Genomic DNA, 18713 nt, shown 5'->3' with positions numbered 1-18713 from the left:
TCTGATATTCTCCATGCTATTTTCTTGACCACTCTGTCATCGTTCATTCTTTCTATATGGTCCAGCCACTGCAACCTTCTTGATTTTATTACGCTATATATTTAAGAAGAGTGGCTTTATTACGCTTTGCAAATCAAAGAAAACGAGTGGCAAGATTACTATAAAAAATTGCTAACCGAAAGCCGCTCCCAATTCAAAGAAGTAGAAGGAAACGGAATAGAAATCTATACACATGACGAAATCTTAATTCGAGCCTAGCTGAGGTAAAAAGAACGATCAAAACACTAAAAAACAAAAAAGCAGAAGGCCCCGGCGGAATACCAAATGAATTGATAAAGAACGGATCGGAATAGCTATTTGTATAACAAGGGAGGAAAGTGCTACTTTTCCTCCCGAGAATGAAGTTTACTGCCCGACACGTAGCGGAGCGCAGTAATCATTCGAGGGAGGAAAAGGCACTTTACTCCCATGTTATACATATGGTTTTTCCACCTTCCTCAAATAACAAGTCATTTTTTCATTTTTACTTAATTTATTTATGTAACTAACCAACAAAATTTATTAGAACTAAAACTAACAAGTAGGTGCAATATAACTGTCAACTGTCAAATATAAGTCAAATTATTAATGTAAACATTGTTAAATCAAAATAACAATTTACTGTTTTTTACCATTCTGTAAAATACAGGGCGTTTTATAAATAGACGTTAAAATGTGTAGATACTTACGTAATAGAAAATAGATATTGTACAGGGCGTCAATAAGTTATATTTCATGAATGAAATACCATGACGTCACTTTTACTTTTCCTTCCTAGGGAGGAAAAATACAACTTTGCTCCCTACAATCAGGTCCGAAAAAGTATACTTTCGGTAGAGGTAGGTGGAAAAAGCTATTCCGCATGATACACAAAATGTTTGAGAGATCACTAAATGGAGAAGACTTACCGGCAAAATGGACTCAAGCATATATGACATCAATAAATAAAAAAGAAAATAGAAAAAACTGCAAAAACTATCGAGGAATCAGCATAATATTATCTATAGGCAGACTGTATGGAAAGACCATAAAGGAAAAATTAGAAATATATATACAGGATAAAATCGGAGAAGACCAGGCAGGATTCACAGCGGGAAAGCATGACTGGATCACATTTACACGGTCGAACAACTAATAGAAAAACGAATGGTCAAAAATAGATCCGTCCATCTGGCATTTGTAGATCTTAAGAAAGCGTATGACTCGATACCTAGAACCAAGCTATGGGAAGCAATGGAAGACATCGAAATCCCACGAAGATTGATAAAAGCACTAAAAACACTCTACAAAAATAACGCAGTAGCTATCAAAATGGGCAATCGAATATGCAGTTCATTTAAGACGACAAAGGGACTACCACAGGGCTTCTCCACATCCCTTACCTTGTTCAAAATATTGCTGGAAATGACCCTGAAACCATGGAAAAGAAAGTGCGAAGGAATGGGTATACCAGTAAGGAATGAATATCTATATACCCTAAGTTTTGCTGACGACCAAACAGTGATCGCACAAGACGAAGATGACCTCAGTTTTATGATGCGGAAACTGGAACAGGAATATACAAAGAATGGGATGGAAATAAACCTAAAGAAAACTGAATACCTAACAACGGAGAATACAGAAATAAAACAACTGGAAATAGACGAAGGTAAACAAATCAGAGGAACAGATAAGTAAAAGTATTTAGGTTTTATAATATCAAACAAAGGAATAAGGAACAACTGAGGAAGATATAAAACAACTGAGGAAGTACTAACAAGAGACTGCATACGAAAATTGAACCCGATACTGTGGGATAAGAACATCAGCATAAAAACAAAAAGAAGAATATATAATACCATGACAAGAAGTATCCTCACTTATGGGTGTGAAAACTGGACAATAAATAAGAAAACCAAAAATAAAATAAGAGCAACAGAGATGGAATTTCTAAGGAGAAGCTGCAGAGTAACAAGGAGAGATAGAATAAATAACATAGAGATTAAGAGAAGAATGGGAGTGAACTTAGACATAATAGACTACATCGAACAGAAGAGATTAACCTGGTACGGATATGTCAGAAGAGCAGACCAAAATCGGTGGATAAACCGAATAACAGAGTGGAGTCCGATAGGAAAAAGGAAGAGAGGCAGATCCCGAAGATCCTTCAGAGATGAAGTAGACGAAGCAATGGAGAGAAGAAATCTACAGGAAGGGGACTGGCAAGACAGAAAGAGCTGGAGAGAACGGTTGAGTGAAGGAATACCGTGAAAACTGTGGAAATCCTTAGTATATATATTATTTGTGGTTTTTTGTCAATATTATAAACTTCCTAAATTGTATAAATAATTATGTTATTAATATTTATATTACTGAATAGAGAATTGAGTAACTTTTTAAATGAGCTAGCACACGACCCCTATTTATATTTAAAAAAATCATCGATTGCGACATCACGCACAGATGGATGTCACTAGGTATAATGGATGTTACTAGGATGCCACTACTTGTAGTAGACAGAAAATATGCAAAAAATTAATATTTAAAAATAAAAATCGGCCTGTTTCAGACTTTGTCTCCAAAATCACCTATTCTCGAAAAAATAAATTTATTCCATAATTTTGCCTTCCACTATATAAATGTTTGACAAAAGAAACATTTAATAGCGTATTTACCTGCGATTGTGCTCCTTCCTTGTCTTTATTTTCTTTTAATACTACATCATTTTCTGTGTACTGGGAAGGACCGAATGTACTTTCTTCAGGCTCGTCCCCGTCTACTATGACGTCATCTCCTTCGTTGTCGACTTCCGTTCTGCCTGTACTTGTTGGTATCGTTAAACCACCAACCAAAGAACTGGTTCTTCTTCTTTGGGATTCGTGCCATTCTTCTAATTCGGAGTCACCTTCAACATCTACAGTTTCGTCTTCGTCATGTAATACATTCTGTAACAAATCAATATATCAATACATATAGGTATGTAAAAGTTTACATCTTCTAGCAAAAGCATCTTCTATTGCTTTAATGTATTAAAGTCAGTATATGGCATAGGAGCACAATTTGTCAATCTCCCATGTTTGAATTGGTAATCAACACAGCGCTGTATGTCATTATTTCGGCCTCACATGGCCTCGTCAGATGCTGGGATTGAAAACAAAATCAAACACGAAAGGCAATCGAATGTCTCATATTTCCCACTGAAGTGGTTAGCTTACAAAGGCATCATCTACTTTGATGAGCATGATTCGCCACAGAAGATATGCAACTATACTCTTACCTTTCTAACACATCGTTCCACGTGCATATTAATTTCTTCTAGAGTTCTTTGTGGATGACCTGTGCAGATTGGACATATCTCGTCACCTTTCCTCTTGCGAATCTTGATTCTAAGACGTCCTTGCCTATTTGTCTTAATTCGTTGAAAGGTCTGAAAGAAATTAACAAAACTAAATTATATGTGCACATTATAAAAGTTATTTCAACAAGCAATAAAATACATCTAATTCAGAGAAATAAGAAAAAAATATCCTGTTAGGGACTTTGAGTTGGTCAGGTATCTAACAAGATGTTTGAGTTTTATAGAGCTAAAAAATACAGGATCCTTTGTAAAAGGTATATTTAAAAGACCCCAATAAGGGTTACATCACAAAACAAAACGTTTTCGGATTAACAAGTAATCCATAATCAATGTTAAGCCAATGCATGCTTGAGTCACCAAAAAGTTATGGGTAAAAACCTTTTAAAAGTTGTAAGATCTTATATTATACTACATATTATGTTTAAGATAGTTGGATGTTGCAAATATTCCTGGATATTACCCAGGGCAACACAGGACTCTAACCCACGTGGATGTGATATGAGATGGATGAACCTCACATATTGAAAATTGAGTGTCAACCGTCTCAATTGGTTGACACTCAATTTTCAATATGTGAGGTTCATCCCTCTCATATCACATCCACGTGGGTTAGAGTCCTATGTTGCCCTGGGTAATATCCAGGAATATTTGCTACATCCAACTATCTTAAACATAATATGTAGTATAATATAAGATCTTACAACTTTTAAAGGGTTTTAACCAATAACTTTTTCGTGGCTCACGCATGCATGATATTGGCTTAACACTGTTGATGGATTACTTGTTAATCCGAAAACGTTTTGTTTCGTGACGTCTTTTAAATATACCTTTTACAAAGCATCCTATATTTTTTGTGATTTATGGTATACAGTCAGCTACAGGAATTTTATTTTCCTCGTGGATTTTTATAGAGCTCACACAATAGTGACACTTAATCAACAAATTCCCAAACAACTATGAAAAGGAAAACAACGGCAAAATACCAATTAATGCAGCTCCAAGATAAAGAGCAAAAACAACAAAGGAAAAAATAAACAAGAGATTGGGAAGAATCACGACAGGGAACTTAAAGGAGGAATGGGAAATAATACAAACAACCATTAGAGAAGCGGCAGAACTTAGCATTGGGAAAGCAGAAAAAGTAAAGAGAGCAGATTGGTTTGACGAAGACTGCAAAAGAATTCCAGCGAAGAGGAACAACGCAAAAATGAAAAATATTAATAAGAAATAATACAAAAAATTACAGAGTATTATAAAACCAAAAGAAAATAAGCTCAACGATTTTGCAAAAGAAGAGAGTATTACTGGAAAAAATGAAATAATAGAAGAAAAATATGTTCAAGAATACTTTTCAAGAGAGGATGCGAAGAGAGAGAGGCGAAGAGAGAGAAATAAAAAAACGGCTGTTGAAAGATAACGGATCAGAAAGAAGAAAAAAAGCTAGATATTTGGGAGAGAAAAATCTTGAGAAAAGTTTTTGGTGGTATAAAGGAAGCTAACGGGGAAAGGCGCAGAACAACACACCAGGAGCTAATGTAGATGTATAGGAGACCCAAAATAGCAGAAAATCAGAGCACAAAGAGTTAGATGGTTAGAACATGTTTTATGATTGTCAAAAGAAATCATACCTCCCATCTTCCTTCAGGGCCGCTATCCCCAGGTAAAGCTGGTGGTCTGCCAGGTTCTGGTCGGCTTCTTTTCCTTGAAGCTGCTATTCCTGATCCGCTTAGTTTGTAGAGCCTTTCAAGTTCGTGCATAAAGTGAGATTCCAAATCTCCGGGGGATATCGTGAGACCGCAAATAGGACAGCTAGAAGGATCACGTTTTTTCTTTTTCACAAAGTCTGAAACAAAAGAGTACTGGTCAACGATTGGACTTTATTTTATTTATAAGTTACTCTATTTCTTAAGAAATTAAAGTAATTCTATTTTCAACTATTAAAATATCCGTTTGTTTCACGTTGGAGGTAGCATTGTGTATTTATCGGGTTAAATACACAATGCTACATCAAAAAAAGTTATTCTAATAAAATGTTTCTCGTGTCTTCAAAACAATTGATATATTTTCCCCTTATAGACTTTAACCACTTTACTACTCTTTAACTTTCTTTTGCTTATTTATGTGATATTTCATATTTTTCATGGTATTCAAAAATTAGTTTCCATTTTGGTCTTCTTGGTAAAACGGCCTTCTTGAAATTTAGTTTATAGCTGACCCTCATATCTGGGGATTTCTATGTACCGCATCTATCTTGAGATGTTTCGGGTCCTGTCAGTTATATTCTACAATTTTGGAAGATCAAATTAGGACTTTATAATTTGCAACACTGATCCCTTATTAGCTCTGACTGTCAAGATCAGAAATGTCTGAAAAATAGTCTTGATATAAAAGCGATCAAAAACAAGCATTTTGTTTAAAAGATTAAATGAAGCAGTAACAACCCTGGAAAATGAAGCATGAGGAATGAGGAAATCAAGATATAAAACTACACTTTTGAAAGATTTCAACAATTTAAATATTTGGGAGTAATTGTGAATGGCAAAAATAAGAAAAGTGAAGAAGTCATCATCATCAATGGTGCTACAGCCCTATAAGAGAGCCTCGACCTTCCCAAGTCTATTACGTCAGTCATTGCCAACTGCTGCCAGTTTGCTGCGCCTATTTTTCTACCATGCTCATCGACACCATCGTTCCGTCTGAGTTTTGGCCTGCCCCTATTTTTTCCCACAGGTTGTGGCATAAAAATTCTTCTAGGAGGGTTGTTCTGCTGTGATTTTGCTAGATTTCCTGCCCATCTTAGGGTACGAACATGCCGAAGATATATGGATGAGCGCGGTGTAGGTCGCGATCGCGGTTGCTACATCGATGACAAAACAAACCTTCATTTTCTAATGAAATCGCACATACTAAGGATGTGTCACCCGTTCACCCTCGCGACCTATCATCGCGGTTTACAACGATGTCGATGGCAAAATAAAATAGTCTTGTTTACATCGCGATCGAGCTGCTGATCGCGAGGTAAATTAAAGTTTATTGGTGGTTTTTAAACCACGTGACATTCGTGACATTTAATTTCTTGTTGTAATCAGGTTGCGACAAGTTTTGGTTATATGCAAACCGCAAAGAACACTGACAAGAAAGTATCTTCGGTATGTTCTGCCCGTCATCGATGTAAACCTCGACCGCGATCGCGACGGACACCGCACTCATCCATGTATCTTCGGCATGTTCGTACCCTAAGTCTTCCTATTTTTATAAGAGATACTACGTCTTTACCACCAAATTTTTGTTTATATCTGTGGTATACCTCGTAGTTGTATCTCCTCCTCCAAACACCATTTTCACAGATGCCACCGAATATTCATCTTAGGATCCTTCGTTCAAATGAAGTCAGGAAGTAACGGAGCGAATACTACCAGGCAACAAAACATCCTGGAGATATCATAGATTAATGAAGGACAAGGTCTTAACCAGGAATACAAAACTGAAAATATACAGAGCTGCAATCAGACCAGTAGTTACATACGCAGCCAAGACAATGTGCCTCATAGAAAAAGGTGAAGAAAAATTAAGAATATTCGAAAAAAAAGTCCTCACTTATATTATGAGCCCGATAAGAATGGAAAACGGAGAAATGAGCAGAATAATGAACCATGAACTGAGAGACATAATGAAGGGAGAAGATATAATATGAAGATATAGTTAGAATTATTAAATCACAGAGACTGAGATGGCTGGGACACATATAGAGAAGGAAAACGACCTACTGATTAAGAAGATCACGAAATGGAAGCCAGAAACTAAAATACCAAGGGGAAGACCCAGGGAAAGATGGGAGGACAGGGTCATGAGAGAAATCAAAATACCGAAAGTGAGAAACTGGTGGGAACTAAGCACATATCGAAATAAGTAGAAAATTGTAACGAAAGCCAAGTGATACAAAAAACTTTGACGGCACACAAGAAGAATGCGAAGTGATTCACCGCAATCAGCGAATCAGAGAGCTCTAAGTAAGAGTGGCAAACATTCATCCTAAATGAAAAGCCTTGATGATGAATATATAAATAAAACCGAGCCAAGTTCATTCTTACTTCTTCTTCTTTTACTTCTTGGAGATCTTTCGATCTCTTTAATTCTGAAGCTGGGAAATTTCCTGGGAGGTAGATTGCCAACTATCCCTCTATCTTTTAGGTGGTCTTCCGAGGAGTCTTGAACCGGGCGGGTTGTTTTGTAGGGCAATTTTTGGTAGTCTATTATCATCCATTCGTCTTACATGGTTGTACCTGTACCACATCCTCTTGCGCTGCCTTCCCCATCTTACAGTATCTTGAATTTTGCATTGCTCTCTAATGTCTGTATTTCCAACTCTGTCTCTTACTCATTCTAACTCTGTCTCTTACTCTTCTTACTCATTCTAACTTCATTTCTATTTGTTATTATACCTGTTTTTTCATACTTATATATTTGATTATTTTCTTTGGACAATTCTAAATATTTTAAGAAATTAATTATTTATCAAGTCAATTATTTTGTTTCCTCAAGTATTTGTTTGAAAGGTCTTTATGACGATCCTTTAGTTAAACACAACAAAGAAATATATTCGGATTATATTTCCAACTTTTCTATCCCAGCTATCCAAGTTGCAGACTATTCAAATTTGTAACAAACAAAAATAAAACTGTGAAAATTGTGCAATATTTTAATAAAAAATTGGTCGTTTCCTGTGGTGTTGGTGTGTCTAGGAGGTATTATGAATTCAAATGAGCTGCGAGAATGGAATGTGGGATATTTTACAAGGGTTTAGTGGGTAGGCCGGCACAATAAGTATGTGAACATGTGAGTGTGGCAAACAGTTATGATGCATTGAGAGGAAATGGCCCGCACTCCATTGCTTTCCACAGACCTCGGGAAAACCGCTCACTTAGCTCCTACAACTACCGGATATAAGATGAGATATCTTACAACTTTATGTTAAGTCATTTACTATGTTTTCTTTATGGTTATTTTATTTTAGGTCTTTGGGACGTTGATGTATTCTCTTTTATATTTTCTTTATTTTCATGTATAAATTTGGCCATCGATTTGATGTTGATGTTCTTTACAAAGGATTATAAGATAACATCTACATTTAATTTTAACAAATACAAGTGGATAATTACATTACTAGAAATTAGATCACTATGCTTGAAATCCTTATATTATATGGATGCAGTTTTTATATTCAGGTAAATTTAAAATCCCAAATTATAAAATAATTACTTTATTATTAATGCTTTCTAGTAATACCTTTAAGATGAGATGATTTAAAAAAAATACTACTCTTTATATAAACAAATTGGTTACTTTTGTTGAGTGGAAAACAATGCAAAAAGTTATTTCTCATATTATATTTAAATTATTTATAGATACTGGCAGTTTTACACGTCATTCATCATAATCAATCAGCCAATCGCGTCCAGTGCTGGTCATAGGCCTCCCGCAGTTCTTTCCCGTGTTCTCTACACTGGGTCGCTTGTAGCCAGTTTCCTGCTACTCTTTTTATGTCGTCGGTCCATCTAGTCCAGTGATACTCAACCTGCGGCCCGCGGGCCGCATGCGGCCCTCTATCGTTTTTTATGCGGCCCGAAGGCAAACTAAAGGTCCCTGTGATCAAATTATTTGTCAAATTTCACGTGTTTTTCAAATTATTTGATAGTATGCCGATGTGTTTGAGACGTGTTTGGGCATGAAACAGACAATTTGATGACTTTCATTTTAAATTACATTGAAATTTTGATGAAACAGTCAAACTAGTCAGAAACCGTCAGCAAACAGTTGGTCAGTGAGAGAACATAATAGAGTCACCAGTGCTATCCCCTCTACTCGCGCTGGTCGACTATTCGCTGATGGTTTCAAACCGTTTGAAACTGATGCTAGAACAAACCTATTATTAACTTTTAATAATAAATTATTAAAGTTAATGAACAAATATTCATTTTAAAAATAGTCAATACTTATTTACTACATTGCAACGACCCATTTAGTAATCACAAGAAAAATTCAGGTCCGGATTAACAAAAAAAAAATTATTAAAATTGTGATGTTGAAACAACACCCTGTATATTAAAATTTTCAAAATTCTTCTGCACATTTGAAAAGAACACAAAAACTAAGTTTAATTGTTCGCTTCAATTTTTTGCGCAGATAATTTAATGACAATTTGAAATTATATCGAAATTTTTGGTTTATCGAAAAATTATAGTCATTGAATTGTCTGCGCAAAAAATGGAAGCTCCATTAAAGCTCTTTTCAAATGTGCAAACGGTTTTTGAAAATTTCAATATACATGATGTTGTTTCAAGGTTAAAATGGATTTATAGTTTTGTTTAATCCCGACCTGGATTTTTCTTGTGATTAGTAGTTGGGTGGTTTGGGTTCTACATGTGACATATGTGTACCATACCAAAAAAGATATACAAGGTGGTTATAAAGTTATGGGTCCAGAAAGAAATGGGCAAAATCGATAAAACCTACTGTACTCATTTACCTCTATTCACCATTCAAGTATTTCCGTTTCCCAATGAAACACCCTGTATACTACTTCATCTTGATTGCGGCCCGTAAGCTGTGGCAATAGCTCCTATGTGGCCCAGGAAAGAAAAAGGTTGAGTATCGCTGATCTAGTCGGTGGTCGTCCTCGGCTTATTTTATAGTTTCTAGGCCTCCATTCTATATTTCGTGGTGTCCACCGTCCATGTTGTGTTCTAGCTAAGTGTCCTGCCCAGTTCCACTTAAGCGTCTTGATTCTTTCGATGACGTCTTGAACTCCTGATCTTTGCCTGATTTGTTGGTTTGTTATGTGGTCTCGAAGACTCACATTCAGCATTGCACGTTCCATGGCTTGTTGTGTAACTCTGAGTTTATTTGCGGATTTTTACTATAAATTTTCTATAAGTTTAATTACTGTTTATGATTCTTGATTATTTTCAGTACATCTTCTTCTTTTGGAATGGAACGCAAATAGAACGCGTAAAACAGTATTGCTACCTGGGAACTATTATAAATGAGCAGTGGAGCAATGTACAGGAAATAAAGTGCCAGTGGCGACGCGTGACTTTTTCTAAAGTGTTACCAAAACCAGATGTAAAAAAATCTTATTTAAAAAAAAATATTTTGAACCTCCCAAATATAAGTTTTTGTTTTCAATCCTGTAGGATAAAATTAAACAAATCACTATTCCCAAATTATATGTATGTAATTATGTATACAGTAGGAAAAATGAAAGAATACCCATAAACGAACATATAAAACACGCTGTATTTTCCTGTCACCGTGTCACACAAAAAATTGGCCAGCGCACGTACATGTAATAATTATTGTTACATGTACTTGCACTGGACAATTTTCTTTGTGACACGGTGACAGGAAAATACAGCGTGTTTTATATGTTCGTTCATGGGTATTCTTTCATTTTTCCGACTGTATGTAACAGGTATAACAATAAATAATAAACAAACTAAACATATTATTCTACCATAAAATTAACATAAAAAATTAACAAGTAGGAAAAAGAACAGATTTTGAAAACTATTTTTTATATTTTAATTCTTCCATTTTCAATAATATCATTTTTTTTCTTTAAAATAATATATAAAAAAATATACAAGTAGAATGACTTTTCAAGTAGTTGATCAATTACGCAATATGTAGCAACCCTCTTCCATGTTTAAATGCACGCACACTGTAATCTGTAATAGGTACTAAACCAACGTTACCAATCTTCAAAATGGTTACAATGCTGATGCACAGCGTGCCCGCGCGCCGTCTCTAGACCCGTCGGCGTCGCTCCTTCAAAATTTTCAGAGCTAGTCCCGAGCGACAGCGAGGTTTCTCCTGCGTACCGTTACCAGTGCCAGTATTGGTAACAGCATATGATAACGTGCCATGGATTCACATATCTCGCCAATATTTTCGTGCGTCTAGTTGGCTATTTACTGAATTAGGTACTATTAACAAGTATTTCTGTTGGTAAAAAATATAAATGGAATTATTTCGTAGTATGTAGTCATAAAATATTTATTTGCAAGATTTTTAACTGTTACCAATGGTAACAGTGGTTACATGGACGCTTCGACACTGTAAAGTGGCGCATAGGAAAGGCAAGAACGGTCTTTAACAAATTGAGCGCCATCTTCAAAAGCCACAACATATCCCTAGATACAAAAATGAGACATTTGAGATGTTGTTTTCTCTATATTATTGTACGGAGCGGAGACATGAACGCTTACAGACACCACTATTAAAAAACTTGAAGCATTTGATATGTGGCTTTATGGAAGAATGCTGAGAATATCCTGGACAGCAAGGATCACGAACAAGGAAGTCCTAGGAAGAATGAAGAAGGAACCGGAGATTATGTTTACCATCAAACGCATAAAACTGCAGTTTCTGGGACACGTTATGAGAAATCAGCACCGTTACTCCTTGCTGTAGTCCATATTGCAAGGTAAAGTCAAAGGTAAGCGAGGACCCTGTAATAGGGGAATATCATGGCTGCGGAATTTGAGAACATGGTTTAAGAAAACCTCAACGAAACTGTTTCAGGTCGAAGCGAGCAAGAATATGATTGCCAATATTATTTCCAACATCCGAAACAGATAGGAACCAGAAGAAGAAGACATCTTAATTATCTGTGCCGTTAAATGGATTTTTGACATTGCCATATACTTATCTAATTTTCCAAATATTTAAATAGATTTATCTTTAATATTTTTCAATAAACTTTATATAATTTTTTGTTTGTAATAATTGTTTAAACATCTTATGAGCTCCTTTCGAAATGATACTATTATAAAAAAATATGAAACAATATTTTTAAGGAACGCTTTTCTTTAGTTACGAGTGACTAAAATTAAACATATTATAACAAAATCAACTAAAAAGCAAAAAAAAATTGAAAAAATCTAACACATTCGTCAAAGAAAAGCGTGGCGCGTCTTCATCGAATAAACGGTTTTCGCACCACGCTTTTCTTTAACAAATGTGATAGATTTTTTCAATTTTTTTTTATTTTTTGCTTTTTAGTTGATTTTTTATAATATGTTTAATTTTAGTCACTCGTAACTAAAGAAAAGCGTTTCTTAAAAATATTTTTTTCATATTTTTTTATTTTTTACTTTTTAGTCTTACACTTTTCAAACATTAAAATATATCGTCATGTTTATTCAAATATGTATGATGTAAGAACATGAAAAGTAGTCGGAATCGGCAAAGAATTTGAAACTTTATTGTTTATTTATGAAGCATAACGTAAAAAATTAACGTAAAAAGTGAAATTATGTATAGTTCATATAATTAGCTACAATCTGTAAAAGTTTCAAGTTTCTTCATTGTAAAAAACAAGAGAATTTAAGCATTTTCCCTTAAAATCGTTTTTTATTTAAACAATTAATAAACAAACATTTTTTTACTGACCATTCGTGTATTGTTCCCGCGAATGCATATGTTTGCAAATTTTTAGTTATTTGCATTGAAGAAAAGGCAGTCAAATTAACGTCCAAAGATTTGACCCAAACGATTGAACTAAAGAAAAGCGTTTAATTAATTATTACAACAAAACGAATTCTAATGTTAATTGTACCACAAAACGTCTCTACCGGTGGTTTTTCTAAGACTACGATAAAAACACGAATTTTTTTAATTCGAGTTTTGGTTGAAGCTTTGTTTCGTATCGTATTGAAATTTGACACGAATAAACGCCGATTTATATATAAACAAATATATGAGCGTTCAAAATTTTAAACTTTATTGTTTATTTATGAAGCATAACGTAAACAATTAACGTAAAAATTGAAATTATGTATATGTAGTTCATATCATTAGCTACAATCCGTAAAAGTTTCAAGTTTCTACATTGTAAAAAACAAGAGAATTTAAGCATTTTCCATTAAAGTCTTTTTTTATTTAAACAATTAATAAACATACAAAATTTTTTTTATTGACTATTCGTGTATTGTTCCGGCAAATGCACATGTGTGCAAATTTTCATTCATTTGCATTGAAGAAAAGTCAGTCAAATTAACGTCTGAAGATTTGATGCAAACTATTGAAGTAAAGAAAAGCGTTTAATAATAATAAAAATCATAATTTCAGTTGTGAAAATATCATTTATGTTAGATAATATATTACTCGTCTCACTCTGTAGAAGTTTGTGACGGTAGATATCTAACCTGTACTTCAGTATATAGGGTTTATCGAGCAGGAGAGAGCAGCGATAGAGGTATCAGTCAGAGAAGCGGACATCATTCATGGGATTAGCCAGACTAACCTTGTTAATTGCTCGACTAGACCCATGCCCGTGTGTACCCTAAACGTAAATCAGCACAAGCTAAAAGGGGGATGAAGTAGGCTTAAGTCATCACGAGCCACCGTTCACCGTTTGCTAAAATTTACACCCTGAATCCGAGTCGACGTAGCCTGAAAAGGACTGAAGAACCGAAACGCCTGAAAATATGCTGGCGTGTCTTAATCCATCACATGGATCATGGATGGGAATGTTTGACGATCGTTTTGGATTCTATTTAAAGTGCTACCGTAAATATTTGGAGCCGTTTTGTTAACAATACCATTTCTTCTCTATTAATAACTTCTTTGAGGTTTAAAAATAATTTTCAAATATAGTCGACACTATTTAATATTGAAGTCTGTATAAATAAACTCTTTTAATGAATGTGTAAAATATATTAGGTTTGGTAAATAATTTATTACATGAGAGAAAAGAGTGAAGTGTTGTAATACAGGGTGTAATCTTAGAGAATGGAGATCATAAATGAAGTCACATATTCTGGGACCAAAAATAGTTCGACTGAACCTAAATTACCTTAGTTGCAGCCATTTGAATTACAAAATAAAAATTTTTTTTTTCAATTTATCGAATACTGTTCCACATTTTGTATTGAAAATGGCTCTCTTATGACAGGAACATCTTAAAAAAATAAAAATTTTGTGGGGGTTTTGTTCCCCTTAAACCCCGTCAAACGTTTGTGTACGTTCCAATTAAATTATTCTTGTGGTACAGTGGTACCCACCATTAGTTAAACACAATGTTTTTAAAATCGTTTTCGCCTACTTTTTCGATAAGTCAGTTTTTATCGATATAAGGCTACTTTTTTAATATACAGGGTGTAACAAAAATACAGGTCATAAATTAAATCACATATTCTGGGACCAAAAATAGTTCGAATGAACCTAACTTACCTTAGTACAAATATGCACACAAAAAAAGTTATAGCCCTTTGAAGTTACAAAATGAAAATCGATTTTTTCGAATATATCGAAGAGTAATAGAGATATTTTATTGAAAATGGAAATGTGGCATTTTTATGGCAGGAGCATCTTAAAGAAAAATTATAGTGAAATTTGTGCTCCCCATAAAAATTTTATGGGGGTTTTGTTCCCTTAAACCCCCCCAAACTTTTCTGTACGTTCCAATTAAATTATTATTGTGGTACCATTAGTTAAATTCAATATTTTTAAAACTTTTTTGGCTCTTAGTATTTTTTCGATAAGGCAGTTTTTATCGAGTTGCGGCTTCTTTTTTAATATGTTTACGTAAACATTTTATGGGGGTTTTGTTCCTTTAGACCCCCCAAATGTTTGTGTACGCTCCAATTAAACTATTACTGCGATACCATTAGTTAAACACAATGTTTTTAAAACTTTTTTGCCTCTTTGTATTTTTTCGAGAAGGCAACTTTTATCGAGATATGGCTTCTTTTTTAATACGGTTCAAAATATACCTAAAAATGTAAATCATACATAAATTTTCATATTTGTACCAAGTCTGGATAATCGTACTTAACCATATACAAATATGTGGTGGATTTGACAAATATTCAAAATATCTCGATAAAAACTGACTTTTCGAAAAAGTACTAAGAGCCAAAAAAGTTTTAAAAATATTGTGTTTAAGTAATGGTACTACAATAATAATTTAATTGGAACGTACACAAAAGTTTGGGGGGGTTTAAAGGAACTAAACCCCCATAAAATTTTTATAGGGTGTCCAAATTTCACTATAATTTTTTCTTAAGATGCTACTGTCATAAGAATGCCATATGTCCATTTTCAATAAAAAATCTTTAATAGTTTTCGATATATTGGAAAAAATCGATTTTCATTTTGTAACTTCAAAGGGTTGTAACTTTTTTTATATGCACATTTGTACTAAGGTAAGTTAGGTTAAATCAAACTATTTTTGTTCCCAGAATAGGTGATTAAATTTATGACCTGTATTTTCGTTACACCCTGTATATCAAAATTCCTGAGTACCAACCTAACAAAATGTAAATTAGAAAAAATATGTTTTCACATTATTACCAGGTCTCTATAATCTTACTTACCATTTACAAATAATATGTGGTGGATTTTACAAACAATGTTTAAAATATCTCGATAAAAACTGGCTTATCGAAAAAGTACTATAAGGCAAAAAGTTTTAAAACTATTTTGTTTAATTAATCGTACTATAATAATAGTTTAACTGAGAGGTACACAAACATTTGGGGGAGTTTAAGGGAATACAATTTTTTGGAGGGTGCATAAATTTCACTGTTTTTTAATATGTTCCTGCCCATATTAAAAAAATATTAATCTTGCATAATATAAAAACAGTTATCGATATATTGGAAAAAATCGATTTTCGTTTTGTAACTTCAAAGGACTAACTTTTTTTATGTGCACATTTGTAATAAGGTAAGTTAGGTTCAATCTAACTATTGATGATTCCAGAATATGTGATTTAATTTATGACCTACTTTCTTGGTAAACCCTGTAGAGATTTTTGAAATTATCGACTTCCTAAAGGCATTTGATCGAAATATTGATCGAAGTTATCAGACACATTGGCTTGGATGACAGAGACGTTGGCATAGACGGTTTGGAATCACAGGCTCTTAATATTAAAAGAGGAGCACGACAGGGTTGTCTATTGTCGCCTTTGCTTTTAACAAACAAGAAGGAATAATTGTGTGAATATGCGAACGGCAGAGTACTCCAGCTTGTACTCAAGAAAATCGGTAAACATTAGGTACTTAACAGTATTGAGAGCTGTAAGGAAGCAGGTCTGAATCTGGACATACGCAAAAACCAAAATACTTATAATAAGTAAACAACAGAATATAAAACCGTCTATATATTTTATGCAAATAGTACCAAACTTGAGCAAGTTGATCAAAATGTTTACTTTGAGTCAGTTTACATACAGAGGCGTGCGGTCCATGGAAGCGGGGCAAGCGCCGCTTCCCCATACCTACTTCGATATAAGAAAATATATCTATTATTAATTAATACCTATTTAATAACAAAATTTTTTCCCTAATCCAAGTAATCTACATATTATTACCTAGGCATACGCATTGAAAAATATTAAAAATTAATCGCGTACGAACGAAATCAATATGCACACAATTCAACTACATATTCGGTCCACTCCTGACAGAAGCGCATCTCAAAATCGCTGCTTGTCATGCAGTTGTCCGGTTTAAAAATTGGTCAGGGTTCAATGACCGCAACCCACTAGTCGCGCGAATTTTGGTACTCTGGAAGCGCTCGTCCTAGCGCATCCTAGCGCCTACCGACTGTTACTGCTGGGTTAGGTACGTACATGTACATTCGCTTAAAGAATATGTATTTTGATTTAAATTTTTTGCAGATATTCTTCCTTTTACTGATCTTTTATTTGACATTTTACAGATGAAGTCAAATGACATTGCATTTTGTATAAGACAAATTGATGACTTTATTAATACGATAATTAAAAAACGAGAGCAGTTTAAAAATATTTGGGATAAAACTGAAAATATGGGGTTTGAACATGAAAGAAAAATAATGAAGATTGATAATGTCGGCAACAGAGAGACCTTTTGATAGTATTCTATAACAAATAAATTCTAACGATCAAAATTTTAACGATTTAAAATTTGTAGAATTATATATAATCTTAATATTTCTAATTATAATTCGTCAAAATTTCCCACCGAGGAATTTATTTCACTACGATTAAATAATGAAAATCTTTTGATATCTCAGCTCTGCATTCTCAGTTAAGTGTCGTTTATGAAACAACTGACATTAGTGATAAAGAAATACCCAGAAATCTGGGTATTTCTTTATAACTACTGGTTTAAACAAGTCACTGTGTGAAGTGGTCAAGTTGTGTGAAGTAGTAGGTACTAACTATCCCAGCCACAACTGCATCAGTTGAACGAAGTTTTTCATTATTAAAATGCATTAAAAGTTTCAAATTAAGAGTTTAAAAGAAATTCAACAAGCGAAATTTAGCCCTATTATCCATTGAAAAAGACTGCATTCAACAATTATCAGAAGTTGATAGGAGAATAGACCTCAAGTATAAATAAGTGTCATATTGTTGAAAGTTGTGTGTTGTGGAAAATGCCTCGGAATATATTTTTTTTAACTAGAACTCTTCTTTAGGAAACAAAGCCCGGCGCGAGGACTCAAGGCCCGAGCTAGCAATATAGATCAATGATAGGTCACTAGTCACTAGAAATAGAGGGAATAGAGTGCCTCACGCATTGATCGGGGTAGGATTTAGTGTGTAAGTCCTTGTACCTAGGACGTCTCACATAAGCCATTTGCTGATAGAGAGCCCCTATAGCGCATCAGAGTGTTATCAGGTGGGAAGTGGCTCGACACTCGACCCTTAAGAAAATATTTTTATATCCTTATTGAATCGCTTCCCCTTCCGAAAAAGTCACCGCACGCCACTGGTTTACAATTATTTAATTGAGTAGGACAGAGCCGCTTTTAGAAGGATGTCCAAAGTGTTATGTAACAGAGATCTAAAGTTGGCATTGTGGATCCGTCTACTTCGCTGCTACCTGTTCTCGGTTTTACTTTATGGAGTGAGGTTTGGACTGTGAATAAAAATGATCTAAATCGCCTTCAGGCTTTCGAAATATGGTGCTATAGAAGAATTTTAAAACTTTCTTGGGTGAAGAAGATTCGAAACTCCAAAATACAAGAACGTCTGAGCAATACTACTGAGATTATGAAAACCATCAAGAGAAAGTTGGAGTACTTCAGACAGATAATGAGAGGTTCCAAATACAGGTTGCTACAAAATATTATGCAAGGAAAAATGCAGGCAAACGCAGTCCAGGATGAAAAAAGACTTTATGGTTGAAGAACTTTCGAGATTGGTAGGGTATTGATAGAAGCATGCCATTTAGGGTGGCAGTGAATAAAATTAAGAGAGCTATGATGGTAACCAACATTCTAAAAGGACATGGTACATGAAGAAGAAGGTATAAAACATATAGAGATATATCTTTTTTAC

At 34.2% G+C, this 18713-nt stretch overlaps 1 protein-coding gene across 3 annotated transcripts in view; it reads right to left on the bottom strand.

Moving 5' to 3' along the window:
• LOC114343772 (protein Teyrha-meyrha-like) overlaps positions 1 to 18713 on the bottom strand; it is a 542521-nt gene that overhangs the window by 21098 nt on the left and 502710 nt on the right. For all 3 annotated transcript variants that reach the window (XM_050641314.1, XM_050641317.1, XM_050641316.1), the window contains 3 exons: positions 5005 to 5219; positions 3296 to 3445; positions 2694 to 2963 (listed from right to left, as the gene is read on the bottom strand). In XM_050641314.1, the coding sequence (XP_050497271.1) occupies positions 2694 to 2963; positions 3296 to 3445; positions 5005 to 5219 (635 nt within the window). The remainder of the gene's footprint in view (positions 1 to 2693; positions 2964 to 3295; positions 3446 to 5004; positions 5220 to 18713) is intronic.

This window comes from Diabrotica virgifera, chromosome 10 (assembly GCF_917563875.1).
Source record: "Diabrotica virgifera virgifera chromosome 10, PGI_DIABVI_V3a".
Lineage (NCBI taxonomy): Eukaryota > Metazoa > Arthropoda > Insecta > Coleoptera > Chrysomelidae > Diabrotica > Diabrotica virgifera.
This window is presented reverse-complemented; position numbering and strand designations above follow the sequence as displayed.